The 17,050-nt window shown below is 35.1% G+C and overlaps 2 protein-coding genes and 1 non-coding gene across 3 annotated transcripts; 2 read left to right on the top strand and 1 right to left on the bottom strand.

Annotated features, from left to right (window-relative positions):
* The first annotated feature begins 5,070 nt into the window (after nt 1-5,070).
* On the top strand, nt 5,071-6,459 carry LOC147535142 (aspartic proteinase CDR1-like). Its single transcript, XM_086650175.1, has one exon. The coding sequence runs from the start codon at nt 5,071-5,073 to the stop codon at nt 6,457-6,459; it is 1,389 nt and encodes a 462-aa protein (XP_086506301.1).
* Nucleotides 6,460-10,409: 3,950 nt separating this feature from the next.
* LOC147535141 (aspartic proteinase CDR1-like) lies at nt 10,410-11,702 on the top strand. The gene has a single exon (XM_086650174.1). The coding sequence runs from the start codon at nt 10,410-10,412 to the stop codon at nt 11,700-11,702; it is 1,293 nt and encodes a 430-aa protein (XP_086506300.1).
* A 769-nt stretch (nt 11,703-12,471) lies between these two features.
* TRNAV-CAC (transfer RNA valine (anticodon CAC)) lies at nt 12,472-12,545 on the bottom strand. The gene has a single exon. It is a non-coding gene; the product is annotated as a tRNA-Val (tRNA).
* Nucleotides 12,546-17,050: the final 4,505 nt, after the last annotated feature.

Below are 17,050 nucleotides of genomic sequence, written 5' to 3'. Positions count from 1 at the left end.
ATAAAAGATCGAAGAAATTTTTTCGAAACACACAAGGAAATTGGGTCTGAATTGTTTTTTCTTAGCCAAAACGACAAAACCTATTTTCTTGTCTTTATGCCGCCCCTATAGAATTCTAGAAACTACATGACATCTCTTTAGAGTCTTCGTCCTCGTAACAATGCCCTCTGTTCTTAAATCATCAACCTTCTTGAAATGTCTTTAAATACATTTTGAGTGAAAACAATACTAATTTTTTTTAGGTTTCATGGGTTTAGGCCCAAAATAAAGTTCAAAAAGGGAATAAGGTCCAATCTTCCCAAGAAAAAGGTTTTTAGTCCTTTTGCATTTTGGACCCTAATGCCATCTTTTGGATAAAACCAATTCCATCCATATCCCACAACTATTTCCACTCATTTTTAGGTCCAGCCGGACGAGAAAATTTACGACAACAAATTAGCTTGATTTTTAGATTAAAATAGATAACGAATATATCACTTTTTCTCTCTCTTACTTTTAGATTTGGAAACATAATGTCTCTTTCTCTCTCTTCTGAAAAATACCGTATAAACGATGATCCAAGTTACGAAAAAGGAAAAAATCTTTTTATTTTCTCTCTCTAACTTTCAAAAACAAGAAACAAAATCACTCGTTCAGATTTAGTTTTTTTGTTCTTATTTTTCGTATGTTGTTTGTAAGAATGAAAGTTTGTACAGAAAAAATGGATTTCTGATTTCCATACAGTGTATTTAATACTGAAATACTGGTAATTTATATAAAATTTCGAATTATGTAAAACAAGTTAACTTGTTTATGTATGTGCAGGAGATTTATGAATGGAGAAAGATATGGCTGGTCTTGAACCAAAAAATATATATATTGATGGAACCAGTACATGATTTTTATTAAAACTAACACATATTAACTGAATTTTTTCACCTAAATATATAGTCCATATTATAGGATGGTGCGGACCAACCTTCTGGGCTGCTAGTGATACTGTCCGCTTTGGCACACCTGGGCCTCACGGTTTTAAAAGGCCTCACTAGGAAAGGGTGTTTAACCTCTTAAGAGGAGCACCACACTCCTGTCTCCCACCAATGTGGGATTGCTTTACAACACACCATTCCAAAACCACATCATAGTAGAGCGAATCGTGCTGATAACGTGTTATAGGATGAGGGTGTGCTGTGACAACAATCCCACATTGGTGGGAGACGGAGTGTGGTGTTCCTCTTAAGAGGTTAAGCACCCTTCCCTAGTGAGGCCTTTTAAAATCGTGAGACCCAGTGTGTCAAAGCGGACAGTATCACTAGCAGTCCGGAAGGCTGGTGCGCACCATCCTATAACACGTTATCAACACGATTCACTCTACTATGATGTGGTCTTGGGAGAGTGTGTTGTGACAACAATCCCATATTGGTGGGAGACGGAGTGTGGTGCTCCTCTTAAGAGGTTAAGCACCCTTCCTATTGAGGCCTTTTTAAAACCGTGAGGCCCAGGTGTGTCAAAGCGGACAATATCACTAGCAACCCGGAAGGCTGGTGCGCACCATCCTATAACAGTCCATTGTAAATAATGTATATTTGTTGACACAAAATACATTATTGGTAATGTTTTTGTTTAAAACAATATATAAATAACATGTTATTTATTAGATATTTTACATCTTACACATAATATATTCACTAACGTTATTCATTTGATACATGTAAGTGATAGAGTTGTTGATGAAGAAAGTGAACAAAAAATAAATTTGTCGAAGTAGGTGGTTTTTGATTTAACTCGCGATTGAAGTTCATCATCTCCATTATATGCATACGAATTGCATCCAACATCGTTGTAATTGAATGACTCTGATAGTTCTGAAGATATAGCAGTGTACCTATGTAACAATAATATATTAATAACTTGTATAGTATAATGTGTACAGGTAGATAAATTATGATATGTCCACTAGATATAATGATTTCTTATCCATATATAATGTGTAATTTATGAACAATTCTCTTTAATTGGAAAACATGTTTTGTTTTGTAAATATTCATCGTGTTTTGCAAAAGTATGTATAATGTATAATGTTTAGTAAAATATGGTAAAGTATGTACGATGTTTAGTAAAATTCATCGTGTTTTATAATATAAAAAATGAGTTATGTCTTAATAAAACGTTTCTTATTGTGTCGAATAATACGAGTTATGTTCAATAAAATACACATAATGTTCTTAAATGAAGTATAATCTATAAGCTGTTATAGTTGAATGATACAAAAATCTTCATCTAGATCCGAAAGATCGAAATGATGAAAACAAATGTTTAATCAATTAAAATACATGATATAATGAAAACATAATCGAATATTATCAAATGTTAGAAGATGATGAAAACGATTTAGAAGATGATGAACACGTTTTGGAATATATATAAGATTCGTTTTAGAGAGAGAAAGTACGAAGAAAATCAACTTACCAGATGAAGGAATAAAGATATTAGTTGAAGATGGTGAAGAAAGTATGATGAAGATGATTCACAGGCGACGTCTCTAATCAGTTGGGGTTCGGTTTATTGATGGTTTCCCATTTTAGAGAGAGAAAGATGAAAAAAAAACTAGTTTATGATGAAGATGAGGAAGAAAAAACGGTGAAGATGGTGGCACGATTGTCTTCTCTACTCGGTTCAGGTTTGTAGAAGGAAGATACAGGATGCTGAGTTTTTTAGTGAAGATGAAGAAGAACAAGATGAAGATGGTTTTCAGTTAAGGTTATGGAATAGGTGATGAGACATGAAAATGTCCCATCTGAGTCTCTTAATTTGGACAAGTTAGTCTATCTAGGGCAGTTACTCTCATGAAATTACTCCTTTTTCTACTCAGGTACCTTTTTCAGAGTTATGTGTGCAAAGCGGATAAAAGTCGGAGAAAACGCAGACTAGGGGTATTTTGGTCATTTGCTGATTCTGATTTCATGATCAGTATTAGTGCTCGGATGGAAAGTAGAGTCCAAGACGAACCCGTAGGCGAAAACGGAAGTCAAATCGGAGTTCGGATGAGTAAAATAGAGCGAGTCAAAGTTTGGGTCAAATTCAGTTGACCAAAGGTCAAGAGGGACACGTGGCGCGCATCCAGGAAGTCATCGGAGGGACCAGAGAAGTCGCGGGACACCTTCTGTCACGGTCAGGAGTACACAAAGCTATTATCAAAACACGGGATTATTTAACGGTCCCGATTTAGCCGAGACATGTGGCGACATCCAAGAGCAGGAGCCGTACCATTTTCCGTCCGGCCGCGACGCACTGGATTAGGAGCATATAACCTCCTCAACGGCCGGCGTCTTCTCGTCGGGCTTTTCTCTCTCTTTCTAAAAAACCGAGAGTTATCAAAAGAGGGTTGTTCGGATTCGATGGGATTCGATTCAAAATAAAATCAGAAACAAAGGAGGAGAGAAGGAGAGCCCGGTCTATAAAGAACAGTAGAGAGAGAGAGAAGGATATCTCTCGGCTGGGGAATCATCCTCCTCTCGAGCTCAAATACAAAGAGAAATCAGAGAGAGAGTGAGAAGGATGATCGGGTTTTCAGAGAACAGAAGAGAAAAGGAGAAAAGTTAGAGAGAGAGAGAAACAGAGAGATTAAGCTCGGGTTTAAGAGAGAGATAGAACAGAAGGGAGAGAGAGGTTTTTCTGTTTTTCTTTCCTGTTTATACTCTTTCTATTAGTGAGAGATAGAGAGAGATACAGAGAGATTAAGAGGAGAATTATTGTAGAGAGAGAAAAGAACAGAAACTCAGTTTCTTTTTCAAATTAATTTGATTTTCGATTCTCTTTATTTTCGTGTTTCCTGTTTAGTGAGAAAGCAAGAAATAACAAAGATAGAGAGATTAAAGTGAGAGAAACAGGAGGTTGGAGTGAGAAAACAGAGTTGAAGAAGATGAGAAAATAATTTTCCAGAGAGGAAAATATTTCCGGGAAGACGAGAAAATCGTTTTCCCAGAGGGTGCGTTTGGCAGATTTCCAGGAAAAACAGAAGGAAATCCATTCCTTAAGGGTCTGTTTGGTTTTCGAAGCGCAGAAAAGTAAGTTTCTTTCTTATTTTTCTTCCATTACTTCAAATATTTATCGTTTCTAGCATGAGTAGCTAAATCCTTTATATCTAGGGTTTTAGACGAAGTTTAAATGACTATTCTAATAATAAATTTATTACAGTTATTTTTGTTTTAACGATAATATTTTCCGGGTTTATTTAGACCGTTCATGGACTAAAAACCTGAGTTATACAAAGAACTATCAAATTAGACCAAAATAAATTTGTCCTTAGAATTGTTAGGAAAACGGATCAGAAAACCCTAGGTTCCCTTTCTCTGAATATCGAAATATTTATTTATTTATTTATTTTTCTTGAGTTTTAGATTATAATTCTATTTTATCACCATCAAAACCAATTTTGAATCTCAATAGTTTTAAGGTTAGAATTAGTTTAACTTAGTCTCTGAGGAACGAACCGGTCTTACCGGAACTATTACTTGACGCCCGTATACTTGCGGGTGGAAACCTATCTAGGTAACTTTTTAGGACCATCAATAGGGTTTCTAATTTTAGAGAGAAAAAGTAAAAGAGTTGTGGGAAGAGAAGATTGGAGAGAGAAAATTAAATAAAAATGGAAAGAGAATTTTTTGGATTGGTTTCAAAAGTGGATCTTATCTTATATAAGAGACATGGGGTATTATGATAAAATATAAATCCTTGAGATTGGTGTTTTCTATGGAGATGGGTCCATTTGGATCAGATTTCCTTCATAAATATTATTTTGGCTTAAAATCTTATATTAATATTAGGGAGGACTACAATGTGGGTTTAGGTGTTGATTTTTGGACTATAAACTCAAAAATTAAATTTTGTAACATTCATGTATTTCATTTAATATTGGAAATGATGCCAAATCCTTATGATTTCCATTTTGTTATACACCAAATGGATTTTGATATTTAATCTATATCTAATTGTTGATTTCCTACCATTTATACAAACAAGGATTCTACCATTTTGGATTATAAATATGTGATGTACCCAAGTAAGTACCTTATAATCATAAACATAGCCATGACTCCATTAACAAAATTATCATCTCCAACTTATTTTCTTATCCTTTGCTTTCTTTCTCAACAATCTCAATTCATGACCAGTAATGCTGCTGGTAGCCCCACAAAAGGTTTCAGTTTCAAACTCATTCATAGAGACTCCCCAGAGTCTCCTCTCTACCCTGGTAACCTCACCAGCGTGGAAGAACTCGAACGACACGTGGAGCTTTCTGAATCGCGTCTTCTTTATTTGCATTCTAAGATAGCTGGTGCTTCAAATTATTCTAATCTTGATCTCATCCGTCCTAAAGTATTTTCAAGTCCCTACCTTTATCTAGTTCGAGTAGGTATTGGTTATTATAACCCTTATAACTTAGTACTTGATACAGCTAGTGAACTAATTTGGACCCAATGTAAACCTTGTGCGCCCAATTGTTTTCCTCAGAATACACCAACTTTTGATCCAAGTAGATCAACTACATTTAGAACTCTTCCTTGTAACGCTAATTGTCGACCACCAAAATTCACATGCAATAACAACCGATGCGAATATGACATTCACTACTTAACGGGGAGGACTGGAGGTTATCTAGCTACTGAAAATCTGAAATTTGATTCTAAACGTTTGATTTACGAATCTTTAAATAATAAAGTCTTTGGTTGCAGCATAGATAATAGGGAAATGAAGTCGATATTTCCAGGTTTTGTTGATGGTATTTTAGGTATGAATAAAGGAGAACTCTCTTTAATATCAAAAATGAGAAATGAAGCTCAACGACAATTTTCATACTGTTTAGTTGATAAGGACGCACCCGTGGGGGCTCACAGTTTCTTAAGTTTTGGTAACGACTACAAGTTAAAAGGATCAAAGGTTCAATCCACACCATTTGTTCCTTTTCCAAAAAATGCGAATGCGTACGGTTTGAGACTGTTAGATATTAGTGTAGGTAACAACAGGTGTCTTTTAAATCCTGGTGATTTCGCACCGAAACCAGATGGATCGGGAGGAGTTATGATCGATTCAGGCTCTTCTATTTCTCAGATTCCTCGTGACCCGTACAATCGTGTCACCGATCTTATAAAAACATACTTAAGGGGACAGTTTACTCTCGTTCCAAAGCCGAGACCAACGATAGACATGTGTTTTAGATTAAATAGGGGATACATCGATCTTCCAAGCCTTACTTTTCACTTTGACGGGCCAGCCGATCTTAAAATGGCATCAACAAATGTATTCCAGTACCATGCCAGCCAAGACTTTCACTGCCTTACAATGGTTCCTTCAAAGGTAGGGATTTCTGTGATAGGAGCAAGGCATCACATCAACAACCGGATAGAGTATAATTTAGCTACAAATAGGCTCTCATGGGCACCTGAGGATTGTCGAAGGTCTTCACAATCACAGGGATGATCTCTGTTTTGTTGGAGCATATTTTCCTTCTTTTCTTATTTTTATGAAGTGTAATGGCTCTCATACTTCTCCAAGCAATAGAAGCAAATGTTCGAAATAAATCAATATGTAATTAGTCCCAACTTGCGAATTTACATTTTCGAAAGCTTACATTCATCTCTCGAAACCTTATATTCATAATGTTGCAACTGACTTCTCCAACAATCACCTCTTCAATACTGGAATCTTGTGGATATAATTTTTCTGCTAAAGTGCAAACAAGATCAATCTTAAATGCCTTATATTCATCTCTCGGATCCAAAATTGAACTAAGAATAAGAAGTTCCATTGTACTATTTGTAAACCTTATATGCAACTCCGCTAACTGAATGTTATGACCCTCAGGTTCCCCACACACGCAAAACGATATTTGTCGTGGTCTCCATGATTTCTCTTATAAATGTGAACATTGACAAAATTTTTTTTGACTGAAGCTAAATGAGAGCCCGAACGAGTAGCTCCTATCGCTCCAAATTTCCTTTTTGGTTTGTCCCTCTACTTGTATCAAGATCACCAATAGCTAACATTTTTTGAAGTCTCATCTTGTTGAGAAGATCTTAATTAATCTTGTCGTAGGGGAGAAGCACCAATGAAATTAATAATTGCATTTAACATTGAATTGCCCCATATCGCTTACTTCTGTAGATGCTCTCGCCAATGCTAGTTGTAGTCTGTGGGCAAAACAATGCATATAATATGCGTATTTGCAATCTCTTACGAATAATCTTGTAATCGTCAGAGGTTCCTCGCCTATTTTTTGCTCATTCATACCCTTGACCTCGCATATTTTCAATGTGAAGGTTTCGACGAGAAAAAACATCTAGTATAGTTCGCTTTAAATTTAATGCAACAGTATTCTTCACATGTAAAATATACATATAAAAAAACTTTTCCAACCAAACCATCATCACTAACGAATCGCAAAATAATAGTCATCTGCTCCTTGAAGGATTCATCTTGTGCTTTCATGAACAAGATTACAAAATTGTGAGTTCCCAACCTATTGGCAAATCTTCTTTTAGCACTCTGTTAGCAAGAATAAATAATATCTCTTTTTGGATCATCGGAGTTGTGTGCTTTGCATTTCCATGAGCATGTTTAAAAACAACTTCATCAGTTTTATCTTTCACAGTAGCTAAAAACTCTATCTATTCAATGAAACTGTCATGATTAATAGAATTTGTAGATTCATCGTGACCTCTGGGTACATGCCTGATAAGCTACATAGCGTACACTATCAATTGTTGTCTTGAGTCTCAATCGATTTTTCCTTGCCATATCTTCAGTTTTCACATTATTCAACTTGTCGATGTGACGAAGTTCTTGATTGTTGTAGACAAAACATCTCCATTTTTTTTTCAGCAACTTCAATAATACCAAAAATATCTCCATTCTCTCTAGCTGTGATAGAGGTTTCGGGGGCAAATTGTCGGTATAATAAGCAGAATAGTGACTCCTTCCACAACCACTACAAAACAGGCGACTTTTAGTTACGCCTACTTCCGTAGTTGTTACCCTAATTTTCGTAGCAAACGATGTTTTGCTACGACCCTTTTCTCGTAACTAATATTGCCGTCACAAAAGGTTTAGTTACGAACTATTTGCTACGCCCTTGTCCGTAACTAAATAGTTTAAACCTTTTGCTATGGCTTTCCCCGTAACTAAAGGATCGGAAATATTTGACCGTTAAATACTTATTTTGCTATGGAATTGGTCGTAGCAAAAAGTCATGTATAATTACTATTGAATGTTCATTAACTACAAAATCGTCCATAGCAAAAATTTGGCCATTTTAAGATCCTAATTCTTGTTCGCATTCATTAATCGTGATCCTGTTCAACCTTCATCTATTCACACACACACATATATATAACTAAAATACATGACATAAAATAACATGTCAATCATCTGTTTCATCCATTCATTCATTAAAAATCCGTCTTACATATACCAGAGTAAAAACCTATTTGCAAATTGCAACCCAGATGCAAATTTGACACCGACCGATGTGTAGCAAATGGCCACAAAATATCCATTGCAAATGGTGACTAGTAGCTATGATACGGGAAGTCCATAACAAAAGTTGTGTAGGTAATGCCCGCCCGTTTTGTAGAGGCTTGTGAATATCACTATAGAAGTTTAAAACCTATTTGCAAATTGCAACCCAGATGCAAACTATAGCAACCTGATTGCGAACTTATTGTAAAACGGTAATACAACACTCAATTAACCACAACTTTAATAAAAAATAATCAAACAATAGTGCAAACCTACTGCAAACATCACAACCAACAAAATCATAATCAGTAAATGAGAGAAACCGACTTTCAATTTTTAAGAGAGAAACTGAAAAAAAAAACAATTCAAAATCTTTAAAAACTAGTTGAATCAACAACAAGTAAGTTGTTCAAATCTCGCTAAAATCAACAATAAATAGTTAAAACCTAAAACTTGTTGATTTTAAAATTTTGAAAGATTTTTCGAAGAATAATAACACACTAACGAGGATTTGAAGACTGATTAGTTGAGATTTGAGAATCAACCATGAACAATAGCAAGGATTTGAAGACAACCTAGTTGAGATTTGAGAATCAACAGTAGTGGGGAATAAAAATATCTCGAGAATTAACCCAAAAAATCGGTTGTAAATTATTTGCACAAAATGGATTCAGTTTTAGACAGAGAAAATCATGTGGTTAGAGAGATAATTTGGAAATGATTTTTTAAAATTTTCGATGGTACTTTTGTTTCTTCCTTACATAAAGTAATTTCGGTTTGGTCCTCAATTTGTGACCAACTATCCTTTATAGAATTTTTGTAACTATAAATCATTTTTATCTGTCCACTTCATTTTTCTTTATTTATTCCACTTCACTCTCTACTCATCCACCTCACTTGTCCTTCTCGAATCAATCGGGGCGTTGGTCGCCCAACCCATTTTCGGTGAGTTCGAAATTTCAAAAGTTCCTAATGTTCCATCTCTTTTCATCCACCACCACCACCTTCTGTCTCACAATATTGGTAGTTGAGGAAGAAGGAGAAAGAAAAGTTAAAATTTTTTAATTTGTTTTTAATTAGAGAAGTGGAGCTAGAGAAGTAAGATAATAAAGTGGATGAGATAAAGAGAAATGAGGTGGGTAAATAAAAAATAATCATAATTGCAGAAATGTATGTCATAAGAGTAAAATAAAAGAATTATCAATTATGGGGGTCAAATTAGTAACCCTGACACAATTGGGGGCCAAAATGAAAGTCGGGACAATTTGGAGGCTAGTTAGCAACAACTTGGGGCTTAAACATAATTAACCCTAAGATAACTATCACAGTGCTAATGAGAGCTTAAGACTAGAAAAAAAAATATTGAATGGTCATTTTCCAAGGTAACAACATTTAAAAGAATTGACCAAAATTCTCTTTGCTAGATTTTGGTATATGGTACATACATTTAGAATGAAAATAATACCAAAATTTTATACTATTAGTCTATTAATTAGTAAATCTTATTGTTGGTGACAAAATAAATTTCTAACATTTTATGTATTTCATAAAATGGAAATTATGGCAAATCCTTATGATTCTCATTTTGTTACACACCAAATGGATTTTGATAATCCTATATCTAATTGCTAAAATAAATTTCTAACATTTTATGTATTTCATAAAATGGAAATTATGCCAAATCCTTATGATTCTCATTTTGTTACACACCAAATGGATTTTGATAATCCTATATCTAATTGCTGATTTTCTACCATTTATACAAACAAGGATTCTACCGTCTTGGACTATAAATATCAGGTGATATACCTAAGTACATTGATAGAAAAAACATAGCCATGGCTCCTTTAGCAAAATTATCATCTCTAGGTTATTTTTTTATCCTTTGCTTTCTCTCCCATCAATCTCAATTCATGACCAGTAAGGCTGCTGGCAGCCCCAGAGAGGGTTTCAACTTCAAACTCATTCACAGAGACTCCCCAGAGTCTCCTCTCTACCCAGGTAATCTCACCAGCACCGAAGAACTCGAACGACTCGTCGAGTTTTCCAAATCTCGTCTTCTCTATTTGCATTCTAAAATTGTTGGTCCTTCAAATTATTCTAATCTTGGTCTAATCCGTCCTCCAGTACTTCAAAATCCCTACCTATATTTAGTTCAAGTAGGTATTGGTAATTATAAACCTTACCACTTAGTACTTGATACAGCTAGTGACCTAATTTGGACCCAATGTAAACCATGTTACCCCAACTGTTTTCCTCAGAATGCACCAACCTTTGATCCATCTAGATCAAGTAGGACATTTAGAGTTCTCCCTTGTAACGCTTGCCCACCAAAATACAGATGCAATCACAACCGATGCGAATATGACCTTACTTACGAAACAGGGAGGTCTACAGGTTATCTAGCTACTGAAACTCTCAAATTTGATTCTAAACGTTCGGTCGAATCCTTAAATAATAAAATCATTGGTTGCAGCATAAATAATAGGGGGATGACAATGTTTCGAGGTGATATTGATGGTATTTTAGGTATGAATAAAGGAGAACTCTCTTTAATTTCACAAATGGGAAACGAAGCTCGACAACGATTTTCATACTGTTTAGTTGATAAAGACGCACCCGCGGGGACTCACAGTTTCTTAAGTTTCGGTAACGACTATAAGTTAAAAGGATCAAAGGTTCAATCCACACCATTTGTTCCTTTTCCTAAGAATGCAAATGCGTATGGTTTGAAACTATTAGATATCAGTGTAGGTAACTACAGGTTATTTTTAAATCCTGGGGAATTCGCACCGAAACCAGATGGAACAGGAGGAGTTATGATCGATGCAGGAGCTTCTATTACTCACATTTCTCCTAACGCCTACAAACAAGTCAAGGATTTTATAAAAACCTACTTAAGGGGACAGTTTACTCTCATCCCGAACCCGAGTCAAGGATTAGACATGTGTTTTAGGCTAAAGAGAGGATTCACCGATCTTCCAAGCCTTACGTATCACTTCGACGGGCCAGCCCATCTTGTTGTGGCATCAACAAATGTGTTCCTTTACGATGCTCGCCAAGACTATCACTGCCTTACAGTTTTTCCTTCACAGGTAGGGTATTCTTTGATAGGAGCAATGCATCAAATCAACAACCGGATGGAATTTAACTTGGCTACAAATAGACTCTCGTGGGCACCAGAGGATTGTCGAAGGTCTTCATAGGGATGATCTCTGTATTGTTGGAGCACACTTTTTCTTCCTTTTCTTATTTTTTTCGAAGTGTAATGGGGTGCCTTATTTCTCTTAGTAAAGGAAGAAGATTTTCGAAATAAATCAACATTTAAATATTATGACTTGCGAATTTGCATGTTTGAAAGCGTGTCCACTTAATTAAGAGATAAAAATAATATGCATATCAGAACCAATATTTCGAAGCCATAAGAAAGATAAAAAAATGGTTACTGAAGATAGAGATTAAATCAAAGAGGTGTATGGAGGTTAAATAGCCTAATAAGCTATGGCACAAATAATATATTCTTCTAAAACTAAAGAATATATGTTGAATTTAATCAAACAAGTGTATTGATAGTAATAATAAAGGGGAGTCATGGCACAAACTTGTTGCACAATAATGTATATAGGCTTCAAAAGATTTTGTGGTGTCTTTTAAGGATCTCCTTATACCTTATGGACATAGATTTGCTACGATGTTTTAGGTTGTTCTTTTTGCATAACAAATAGTATAAAAATTACCGAGGAAAAAGAAAAATTAGGTAGACTATGGGCCGAAATCTATGTAATTTGCTACTAGGATTTACAGAGATAATGAACCAAACTCTAAGAATCCCATTGAAGCAAACTCTAGGAATCCCATTGAAGAAGTACCTCTCTCAAACCAACTGAGTTACTTAAGTAGGCAGATCCAACTCAAGTGTCTTCTTGTTGCTTGTGTTTTGCAGGACTAAAATTCCACAAAAACAAAATAATAAAGTGTCTGAGCCCGGGTTCGAACCGGGGACCTCTAGTGTGTGAGACTAGCGTGATAACCGACTACACCACCCAGACATTTTTGTACAAACACGGTCAAATACTTATATAAGCGAGATGCTTCTACTGTTAATAACAAGAAACTTAAGATTTTTTGTAACCGTTTTATTGATTATAACTTAAATCTAGAGTTTGAAGATTTAGAATTTCTGAAAGGAATTTAGGAATCAAACCAGAAATGAAGTTCTTACTAATGCCAATGAACCAACGATTCGACCTGGAACAATGAACAACTCGGTAGTGCAGTGAGTTTTCAAGTAGAAGGGTCAAATGATCGATTTTCTCTCTACAAGTTTCATTCTTGGTGATGAAGAAGAAGATGCCTAGGATTTATAGAGCAAGAAAAAAAGGAGATGATTAAAAATAAAAACTCTAATTTTTAGAGGGCATTAGTGCACTATATTCGAGTAATATCGCCCTAAAAATAGTTGCCCGCACCAATTTTTCATTTATCCGAATAAAACTGGCGTCCACATAATATATTGACCACAATTAAAAACAACAAAAGAAATCATAAGGGTATTTTTGATAAATTAGAAGGTCGGAAGAAAATTGGTGTCTATTGTTTGTTTGTGCCATCCAGGCTATAATCTTTGCCTTTAAACTTTTATATTAATATTAACAGCAAGAAACCTAAGATCCTTTTTAACCGTTTAATTCGTTATTACTTAAATCTAGAGTTTGAAGATTTGAAATTTCTAAAGGGAATTTAAGAATCAAATAAGTTCTTTATAATAGCAATGAACCAACAATTCGACCCAGAACAATGAATATCTCGGTAGGTGCAGTGAGTTTTCGAGTAGAAGGATCAAGATGACCGATTTTTTCTCTACAAATTTCGTTGTTGGTGATGAAAAAGAAGTTGCCTAGTACTTATAGAGCAACAAAATAGAAGGGATGATTTAAAATAAAAACTTCAATATTTAGAGGGCATTAATGCAATATATTAGAGTAATGTAACCCTAAAATCATTGTATGTATAAAATTTCAAATTTCTTCATTTGTCCGTATAAAATTGTTGTCTACATAATACATTTGATTGTCCACATATTGGCCACCACTCAAAGCTACAAAAGGGGTCATATAGGTATTTTCGATAAATTATGAAGTCAGGAAGGAATCCAGTCATAAACTAATGGGTCACTTGAAAATTTTTGGTAGAGTGGTACATACATTTAGAATGAAAACAATACCAAAAGGGAAATATTAGTTAGAAAATCTTACTGTTGGTGAAAAATGTAATTTTTTAAAATTTAGGTTTTTCATTTAAAATAGAAATTATGCCAAATCCTTATGATTCTTAATATTTTGTTACACACCAAATGGATATTGATGTTCCAATCCTTATGATTCCCATTTTGTTATACAGCAAATGGAGTTTGATATTTAATCCTACCATTGTTGATTTCCTACCATTTGGACTATAAATATGTGATGTACCCAAGTAAAGTACCTTATAATCATAAACATAGTCATGACTCCACTAGCAAAATTATCATCTCTAGCTTATATTCTTATCCTTTGCTGCTTTCTTTCCCATCAATCTCAATTCATGACCAGTAATGATGCTGGCAGCTCCAAAAAAGGTTTCAGCTTCAAACTCATTCATAGAGACTCGCCAGAGTCTCCTCTCTACCCTGGCAATCTCACCAGCTCGGAAGAACTCGAACGACTTGTCGAGTTTTTCGAATCGCGTCTTCTCTATTTGCATTCTGGTTTTTGTTGGTCCTTCAAATTATTCAGATCTTGCTCTAATCCGTCCTCCAGTAGTTTCAAGTACCTTCATTTATCTAGTTCAACTAGGTATTGGTTATTATAAACCTTACCACTTAGTACTTGATACAGGTAGTGACCTAATTTGGACACAATGTAAACCTTGTGAACCCAATTGTTTTCCTCAGAATACACCAACCTTTGATCCAAGTAGATCAAATACATTTAGAACTCTACCTTGTAACACTAATAATCTGCCACCAAAATTACATGCAAAAACAATCGATGGGAATATGGCTTTGATTACTTAACAGGGAGGTCTGAAGGTTATCTAGCTACTGAAACATTCAAATTTGATTCTAAACGTTCCGTCGAATCTTTAAATAATAGAGTCTTCGGTTGCAGCTATAATAACAGGGCGATAATGTCATTATTTGGAGGTGATATTGATGGTATTTTAGCTATGAATAAAGGGGAACTCTCTTTAATATCACAAATGGGAAATTAAGCTCAACGACGATTTTCATACTGTTTAGTTGATAAGGACGCACCCGGCCAAATTTTCTTAAGTTTTGGTAACGACTGCAAGTTAAAAGGATCAAAGGTTCAATTCACACCATTTGTTACTATTCCAAATAATCCGTATGTGTATGGTGTGAGACTATTAGATATTAGTGTAGGAAACTGCAGGTGTTTTTTAAATCCTGGGGATTTTGCCCTGAAACCAGACGGAACAGGAGGAGTTATTATCGACTCAGGAGTTGTTATTTCTCAGATTCCACCTAAAGCGTACAGACGTGTCACCGATCTTGTAACAACATACTTAAGGGGATAGTTTACTCTCATTCCAAACCCGAGTCAAAAATTAGGTATGTGTTTTAGGTTGAACAGAGGATATACCGATCTTCCAAGCCTTACGTTTCACTTTGACGGGCCAGCCGATCTTAAAGTGGCACTAACAAATGCGTTTTTTTACGATGCTCGTCTAGACTATCACTGCATCACACTCCTTTCTTCAAAGGTAAAGTTTTCTGTGATAGGAGCAAGACATCAAATCAACAATCGGATGGAGTATTATTTAGCAACAAATAGACTCTCATGGGCACCTGAGGATCGTCGAAGGTCCTAATAGGGATGATATCTGTGTTGTTGGAGCACACTTTTTCTTTTCTTATTTTCTTTCGAAGTATAATGGGATCCCATATGTTTCTAAGTAAAGGAAGATTATTTTCGAAATAAATCAATATTTAATTAGTGTGATTTTTTTTCGATGAAATAAAAAAAAACCCCAATAATAGTCGTAACAAAATTATAAACCAAATTGTGGTTAAATAAGATAGAAATTAAATCAAAGTCTAGTGTTCAAATACAGGCAGTAACTCAGTTCAATCCCATCTGACTTTTTTGTTGTACACAACTAAATACGGTTAGCTCATGTGTCGCCTCAGATGCCTAGTTACAAATCTCAATATTTATAATTTCTTTTACTGTTAATTTCTACTATTTAGGATTTGGTTAAATTATCATTTTGACAATCTTTACCTTTGAATTTTACATTCCAAATAAGGCATCATTTTGCACCAAAAAATGAACTTGTCTGCTTCTAACATGTTATCTTCTTCTCTCAACAAAAAAAAAAACATGTTATCTTCTTACTCCTACCCAATCTCCTCTTTCAACATTTCCAATATCCCCATTAAATCATCCGTTTTACCCATCAACAATTGTTAATACATGAGTTAGTTGTAAGAGGTAAGAAAAGTTGAGACTCTATAATAAACGCATCCACCTCATAATAGAGTGTCTAACAAAGTGGTTCAGTAAAGAAGGTTTCTTAAACAAAAACTCTTAATAATCATACGAGGCACTCTAAGTGTTAGAGTTTAAGTGTCTCATTGGATAAATGAGTAAAGGAAATGTTTAAGATTACAAGATAAAATCAAAGACCAAAATCAAACATTTTATGAACTCTCCACTCTTCATCACAGAGAAGGGTTCTTGGTCTGAGCTGGACGGTCACATCAAGACTCGGGTCAGAGTCGGTTGGCCACTCGAGCCAAAAACTACATTTCAGATTTCTCAAAAAGAAATGAGGTGGATAAGTAAAAAAAAATAAGGTGGAAACTCTAAGGCTTAAAGAAAAGTCTTCGGTGCATAAAAGGCTTAGTCGATCAAACGTTTAGTCAAAGTATTTCATTCGCAAATCAAACAACTACTTTCTTCCAACCACAAGTGCCTTTCTTTAGTACATCTTGTGCAACAAAAAATATCAAATTAAAAATTAGAAAACAGAGGAACCCCTAATTAGGAAGTAGAGAGGAAAAGAACGAATACACGAGCAATAAGATCAGCATCAACAACTGGAACACCATTAGCTTTGAAGAGATTGAAAACAGTGCCTAAAGCTGAAGATATTCTACCTGTTAGCCCCACAATCCTCATTTCTTCCGTACGAGGATTTTGCTTAAAACCCTAGACTGATGAACCCGAGATATTCCACCTAGATTTGTTGCACTGTTACGGAAAGACAAAAGTCTTCTATGAATGAAGATGATGTAGGGGTTTCCCCTTCATCGTCTTCATAGTTTAGAGAGATTAAGAGAAGGAAAAGAAGATAAAGAGATGAAGAGAGACGAAGAAGGAAAAAAAAGGTAGAGAAATGAGGGAGAGAAAGATGGAGATGAAAATGGTAGTCGGAATTTTGGGGGTTAAGGTGAGGGAAAGATGAAGATTAGGGGAGGGGACAAAACACAACTTAGTAAATTCTTTTGCCAAAACTTAAAATGTGCCCCATAATTCAATCTTGATTG

This window comes from Eschscholzia californica, unplaced genomic scaffold (assembly GCF_041429995.1).
Source record: "Eschscholzia californica isolate CP2 unplaced genomic scaffold, dmEscCali1.0.p SCAF_6, whole genome shotgun sequence".
Lineage (NCBI taxonomy): Eukaryota > Viridiplantae > Streptophyta > Magnoliopsida > Ranunculales > Papaveraceae > Eschscholzia > Eschscholzia californica.
Note: the sequence above shows the minus strand (reverse complement) of the source record. Positions and strands in the feature narration are given on the sequence as shown.